The sequence below is a fragment of the Aegilops tauschii genome, chromosome 7, assembly GCF_002575655.3.
Source record: "Aegilops tauschii subsp. strangulata cultivar AL8/78 chromosome 7, Aet v6.0, whole genome shotgun sequence".
Classification (NCBI taxonomy): Eukaryota; Viridiplantae; Streptophyta; class Magnoliopsida; order Poales; family Poaceae; genus Aegilops; species Aegilops tauschii.
The window spans coordinates 68,694,949-68,702,384 of NC_053041.3; the positions used below are offsets into that span (position 1 = coordinate 68,694,949).

Sequence of the window (7,436 nt, forward strand, 5' to 3'; positions counted from 1 at the left end):
CTTGGGAAGGGCCCTTTTTGGTCAGTAAGAACTTGCACAACGGGTCGTATTACCTCATTGACATTCGGGAGCATAAAGATTCACGTAAGTCTGAGGAAGAGACCCGTCGGCCGTGGAACATAGCTCAGCTTCGGCCTTACTACACTTGAGCTACCGGCTCTTGTGGTGTACATACTTATCTCAGCCATGTATATATTATGATAAGCAACAAAGCAGGACCTCTGTCCTTTTTTCTCCTCCAATTATGTGTGTCATTTTTTACATGCTAATTTGAAAGGAGGATCCGGCTTATGACCGTATTCGAGTCTAGCCGTAAGCAGTAAAGTCACTTGGGGGCTTCCTGTTCAAACATGGGTCGTATTCGAACCAAAGAGAACATAGCTGTCGATACCCATTTGATTGGCAACGTGCCGAGCTCATTGGAAGGTAGCCTTTGGTCATATTTGAATCATAGTGTACCCCCTCTGAGAACCGACGTGGATCGTATTCGAATCCGCGTCGTTAAACAATTTTCAGAATCACTTGGGGGCTTCCTGTTCAAACATGGGTCGTATTCGAACCAAAGAGAACACAGCTGTCGATACCCTCTTGATTGGCATCGCCACACCCACTGGGGGCTATATGATCGCATCCGAATCTTAGCTTAACCCCTTTGGACTGGGTTTCTGGTCGTATTCGAACCGGAAGCCCCTAAGTTTTTGTATTTTATCATAAGTCTACTCTGATCATGTCAAAGTATGTACTGACCGGGTCTCACTTGCCGGCTTAATCTTGGTTTACCTTGTAGTTGAACATCAAGGATGTCATCCAGACAGGTAAATTCGAGTTACGGTACCTACCAAGCTATCCGGGTTATTTAAACCGGAAATATGTTACAGGCCGTTAAGTGTGTTATCACGACTATATTCAGAGTATAGTTAACAACCAGTCTTTTTTGGGTTCGTTTGCCGGGTTATACATTTTAAACACCTGATTCTCAGGACGGTAAGCCGCCTTGAGACTTGTGATTTATCTTTCTATGTAGATATTGGAAGGTACTTTTTACAGTGGAGAAGGACAAAGGGATAATTATAACCCGGAGGAACACCAAAAGAATAACTTCAAGAAGTTTCAGCATTCATTACGTGCACGATGGCATGGCAGAGATAAATTGTTGCACCTATTCTATTACAAAAATCATTATGAAGTTTCAAGGGTGGAGCATTGCTCGGTGAACCGCCAGCCACTTTAGGACACCTGCTGAGTTGAAGTCCCCGGCTCGTCTTCTGCTCCGGATGATCCCAAGACCTCGAAGGTTGACGACTTCCAGTCGATGCCGCTGAGAGCTTCGAACTGGGCTTCTTCGTCGATTAACCCGGACGGGTCAATCTCTAGGGCGAAGGTGTGCTGACGAGCCGGAGGGATCAGGTTGAGGGCTTCATAGCGTGGGGTTGGAATCCTTCGATTCTCCGCGTCAAAACCCGGCTGGTATTTGGTCAAGTCGGTGTCGTTCCCAATGAGGGTAGCCACCGGGCGTACAGCCTTCACACATGCTGCGAAGTCCTTTTGGTCGAAGGCTGAGCCGTCTTCTTTCAGGCTGGGGTAACCCAGGGCGATATCTGCCGGGTCTAGCTCTGGCAAGAATGCCTTAGCCCGGCTCAGCGCGGCGATTGCTCCGGCTCTCGCGGATGCCCGTCGTAGCTCCTGGATCCGCTGTGGCAGAACTGCGAGCCGGCGCAGGACTTCGGCCAGGTGTGTTGGCACCTCATTCGACAAGGCCACCACCGCTAGAGCCCGCTGTGACCCGGTGTAGAGCTGCTCCACCAGGGTGTACACAGCCTTTAGTTTGGTGACCACGCTCTGGTTCAGGTTGGCGCTTCTGGAGCCTGTTTAATAATGATTAGGTAAGTCAACGACAAGGATGAATCATTACATATACAGACTTGATGAAAGCCGGCGAGGCGACTTACCGAAGATGGCAGCCACCATTTGGGAAACCTGGCGCTTTAGGCCGGAGAGTTCAGCGGTCTTCTCGGTGAGGGCCTTCTCCGCCTGTTCGGCCCGGGTCACCAGTGCGTTTTTCTCCTCCGCCCAGGACTTCCGCTCAGCATCGAATTCAGTCTTCAGCTTCTCTTGAGCGGCGATGCTGGAGACAAACTTGGCGTTTGCCTTCCGGGTCTCCATCTCTTGTGTTTTCAGCCAGCTCTTAAGATCCGCGAGGTCCGACTCTATTTTTTTGCCAACAGCCTGCATATATGTCCGGGTTGTTAACAGTCATTCTATAAGTCCCAAGCGCTTTCCAAGCAAAGACACTTGGCACTTGGGGGCTAATGCATATTGAACGTATCTATAAACGTACTGCCGGTTCAGTTAAGTAAGCCGGAATCTAAGTCTACAACATATTCAAGTATAAGTTGTAGACTTGGGGGCTGGCATGACAAGGAGCACTATGCAGAAGATAAGAAGGCAGCAGAAGGTTACCTCAGATTTTTGTTGGATCTGGTTGACCATGGCGATTTCGGCGTCCCGGCTTTTGTGAACTTGGCTGATGTAGCCGGAGACGAGCTCTCCAATGCTCAAATCAGTGTAGTTGGAGAGATCCAGATTCACCCGGTGGGGCTGCAGCAGCTCCCCCTTCGCAGAGCATTTGGCCAGCACGGTCGGTCTCCCCGGCTCAACATACTCCGTCCGGGTAATTACCACGTCCGGGTCATCAGTTGAAGGGGCGGAGCCGGAGGCCTCCGGGTTAACCGACGCTTCGGTTGTGGTCTTGGCAGTTGGGGCAGGCGCTTCAGGTGCCGTGTCCATAGGACTGGTGGCTTCGGGGGTGGCGGTAGCTGGCGGCTCTTGAGCCGTCGTCTCCGGCTCAGGCAAGTCGGGCACTCCGGCTGACCTGGTCTTCTTTACTCTTTTGGTGAGCTTTGCCTGGGCACTGAAAAGACAGAAGTGTTAGGCATACACAGAGTAAAGTACAGCCGGACAATATAAGGAGATTGTTATTACCCGGGTGCAGTTTTGAAGGCCGGCAGACTTGACTGCATGGAGTCACCCGAAGAGGGGGAGGTTCCTGGTAATTAGAGTCAGAAGAGTTGAGTGGCTGACGGATGACACCCGCCAACGGATGAAAAGGGTACAGGTGAGAAAAAACCTCAGTACGACGCTTCCTTGTTGCGTCGGGTAACCCGGCGGAGAGATCAGTGTCCTTGCGGGCCCCGGTGTGACGCCGGCTTTCGTGAACCTGCTGCTTCAAAAGAAAGTGAGGGTCTTGATGAGCTAACGGATGAGAAAAGCTTACTTTCCGGGTTACTCTTCGGACTTTCAGCTGTGGCAAAGGCTCCGAGTCGGAGGAAAGTGACGTTACCTCTTCAATCACCGGGTTACTGGCGCCGGTGTCATCCTGTCAATAAGCAAAATGTTGATAAGGTGGACAGCAGCAAGCAAAAAATATGGCAAGAGTTTAAAGGTTTAAGGGTTACCTCTGACTCGGAGCTGTCGCTTAATTGCAGCAGCTCCGAAGCGGTGGGTCTGTTTCCCTTTCTGCGTGGGGCGGCTTTCTTCGCCTTCCTGGCCTTCTTGGCCGCCTCATGGTCATATTTGACCCGCCAGAATTTGTCATCAGCCTGAGAAGTACAGTAATGAATTCTTAAATCGGTCCAGATCAAGGTGACGTGCAAAAGAAGTTGAAAGATAAGGTCAGCGGCTTACCGCCGGGGCTGGATTGGTCTTGCAGAACGGCGCCAGCCCGGTTCTTCCACAGTCTGCCAGGCTCTCGTTTAACAGAGCCTTGGTCTCTTCTTCAGCAACGTCTTCTGGAAGATCGTTGCGACTGTGCCTCTGCGGGTCATCCTTTCGCCCGGTGTACTCACACATTAAGCCGGGGCGGCGGCTCAATGGGATCACCCGCCATGAGATCCAGACCCGGACTAGATCAATTCCGTTCAGACCGTTGCCTAGCAGAGCCTTGATCTTGTTGATCGTTGGAAGCAGAGGCTGGCGTTCCGCGGCAGTAAGTTTGTCGGATAACGGGTGCGTGGATTCCAGGCGTGTTGGGCGAAAGCCGGGCAGTGGATTCTCGTCAGCCGGGGACGTGTCTTGGCAGTAGAACCAAGTCATATTCCAGTCTTTAGGATGGCTCGGCGGCTCTGCATAAGGGAACAGGCAGTCCCTACGTCGCTGGATGGATATGCCGCCTAATTCTAGACTTGGCCCGTTGGCACACTCATTTTGCCGGTTCAAATAGAACAGCTCTCTGAAGAGTAGCAGGCTCGGCTCTTCTCCAAGATACACTTCACAGAAGACTTGGAAGTTGCAGATGTTGGATATGGAATTGGGTCCTATATCCTGAGGCCGAAGGTCAAAAAAGTTGAGCACGTCCCGGAAGAATTTTGAGCCGGGCGGTGCGAAACCCCGGCTCATGTGATCCGCAAAGATCACTACTTCCCCGTCCCTCGGCTGTGGTCTTTCTTCTGACGGATCAGGGGCACGGTAGGACATCACTTCTTTCTTGGGCAGATACCCGGACTTAACAAAGTTGGCTAGGGTCTCTTCAGTGACATTGGATTTCGTCCAGTTGCAAGTGATGGGGGCCTTGGGAGGCATGGTGAAGGATGGTGGTCTATAATAAAGAGAAAGGTATCCGGGTCAATTATAAGCCGGAGATCTATTGTACAAGTTAAAGTGACGGCTTATGAAGGGGACTAATGATATATACTCGTGAACGGTGAGTTATCTGAGCCGTAGGAACATTCAGAATAAGCGGGTCATCTACGGTTTACTACAGTTAAGCCGGAGGAATCTACAGAGCATGGTTCTCTTTAAACCGGAAAGTTCTACGGCGCGTGTTTTCTTTAAGTCGGAAATATAAGCCGTCAAGATTCAAGGGCTGCAATTTTTACTAAGTGTGGTAAAACAGATTTCACATATGGCAGTAACTTTTTCGGATCAAAATGGTCGGGCGAGATGAAATTTTTCTAGACCTAAAAACAGAAGCAGGGGAAGTTCTTGAAGTTGAACACAGTCCTTATGCAGTGAAAAGAGGTGTTCTTGCAGATGAAATGAGTCTTAAACATCTACCGCGGTGGTTCTACGCAAGGCTAAAGATCAACTAACTACGGTGACTACAGGAGCTACTGAAGCTTGTGGCTACGGTGACGAACATGAAGAACACAGACGAACTCTGTCCTAGATCTATGATAGTAAGGCAGAGGGGACTCACCGGGGCTGGAGAAGAGCGGAGGTCGCCGACGTTATCTGGTCCGAGTCAGGTTGATGCAGCGGCCGGGTTGATGAAGGACGAGGGAGCGACGGCGGCGGCAGTGACGGAGCTCGGGCAGAAGAGCGACGGCGCGAGGAGGAAGAAGGAAAGCGTGAGATGTGAAGTGTTGGGCCGGCCTATTTATAAGACAGGGTCATAAGTAGGCGCGAGATTCAAGGAGACCACGGCGTGGTTATCTCCCCCTCACGGCGCCTCGATTTTCGGAAAGACAGTAAAAGCGAAGATCCGTTGCGGATCTGGCGGAGTAAAAAACGGACTTAATGGAGGATGACGTCACGGCGGATTATCCGGAGTCCAGAGGATGACGTCACTCCGGGTTATGACCTCCACATGAATGGTGAGCCGGAGATTTTCTCGGTCGGCAGAGTTGAAGATTGACATGAGCCGGCTCAAGTCAATCTGGGGCCTAATGCTGAGGATATAGACCTTAGAGTCACCCGCCAGGAGGGGCCGGGTTACTCATATGGTCGACGCCAGGAGCCCGGAGCCAAGCTTTGCGATAATGGGCCAGAGATGGGCTGAGACCCGGATATGGCTTAAAGCCTGTAGTTACAATCATTGTTATAGTAGACTTGTAGTGTAAGACAAGTATTGTTTAGAGTCAGAGCCGGACGCTCTTATGAGCCGGCCGGGACTCTAAGGGCTGCTGGGCGTCAGCCTCCCTATATAAAGGGAGGACCCGGCAGCGGTTTAGGGGCAACAACAATCTCTTCGAGAATCGGGCATAGCTGTTTAGCTCCCTGGCGATCGTAACCCTAGTCAATAACACCCCAAACTGGACGTAGGCTTTTACCTTCACCGTAAGGGGCCGAACCAGTATAAATCCTCGTGTTCCTTGTCCCATATAACCCCTTCAAGCTTCCTAGCTGCGATGGCTCCACGACTAAGTCCTAGCTCGAGGACATCTGCCGTGACAATTCCACGACAGTATTGTTTCTCGGGGGTTGGTCTAACCACATATTTATTGATAATGAATGAATGGTAGCTGGTTTTGGCCAGGTGGATAAGACACATGAAACATATTTGTGTAATGCCCCTTTGTGCGGTCAATGGAATTGAATGTAATGAAATGAATGATGATATGCAAACATTTTCATGTTGAACACATAATCATGAGTTCAGGTTTCCTCGTTCTGAATGAAAGATCCAAGAGATGCTCCAAGTAAAAGTTATTTATATTATACAACAATCAAATGACACATAATTACTTACAAGTAACAACTCCTTACACGTCACAATAAAAAAGCACACATGTATCGCACGAATCAAAGGTAAGGTAACCCTCTCAAACATCACTCTTCACCGAAGAACTGTAGCCATCCTGGTCATCATAGTATTTGGACCACAACATGATCCCTCCATACTTCCCTGTGCTCTTAATCAATGGGAGAACATCTGACTTTAGATCATTAGCTGGGATGAATCCACTCCCGGCAGCCTGAGGTGACGCCGGGAGGCCGAGGAAGATCTGCTTTGCTGGAACTGTCAACCACTGCTTCCATGCGTCAGCTAGATTGGTAGTGCTACCTGAGGTGTACTGACAGGGTGCATTGTTGTAGAATTGCACCCACACATAGTCAAAGAGGCCGGTGTTAAGGGCGCCACCCACCCATGCGTCAGGGAAAGGGCATTGTGGTGCGGCAGTCAGGTAGACTCTCCTGCCGGAGTTGCTATATCCTTTGAGGAACCTCGCAAGATCGTCCCAGTGGAGGGGTGTGCCGCCTTCAATGTCGAAGTCGATGCCGTCAAGGACTGCATCGCCGAGAGGTCGCGAAGATGACTTACCTCCCAAGAAGTTGTTCCACAGGTATGTCGCGACGTTCTTGGCATCCTGGGTCGAGGAAAGGTAGTAGCCGCCCGCCCCGCCACCGATGGAGAGTATGACCTTGACACCACGGCTCTGGCATGACTTTATGTCGGAGCTCAGGCTGGCGCAGCCACCATTGGTCGGGTCGCAGTGGCCCGCCAGATTGAGGACTGGCGGTTGTCCATTGCCAAAGGCGGAAAGGAAGGCGATGTTAACGAATTTGTAGTTGCCGGTGGCGCAGGTCTCCGCAAGCGTGCCCTCGCCACCATTCTGACCCCAGTAGATGGAAATGCCGCCGGCTTCTGACCCGAGGAACCGCGCCGCCGCTACAGCCAGTACCAGCAGTCGCAGCAGGGATGATGATCTGCTAGCCAT

The 7,436-nt window shown here is 51.0% G+C and overlaps 1 protein-coding gene across 1 annotated transcript; it reads right to left on the reverse strand.

Annotated features, from left to right (window-relative positions):
• Positions 1–6,539: 6,539 nt before the first annotated feature.
• LOC109785285 (acidic endochitinase-like) lies at positions 6,540–7,436 on the reverse strand. The gene has a single exon (XM_020343877.3). It carries the CDS (start codon positions 7,434–7,436, stop codon positions 6,540–6,542), a length of 897 nt encoding a protein of 298 aa, XP_020199466.1.

What these genes read in the sequence shown, in the direction of transcription:
- LOC109785285 (XM_020343877.3), bottom strand. Translation starts at nt 7,436, where the DNA reads ATGGCTAGCAGATCATCATCCCTGCTGCGACTGCTGGTACTGGCTGTA.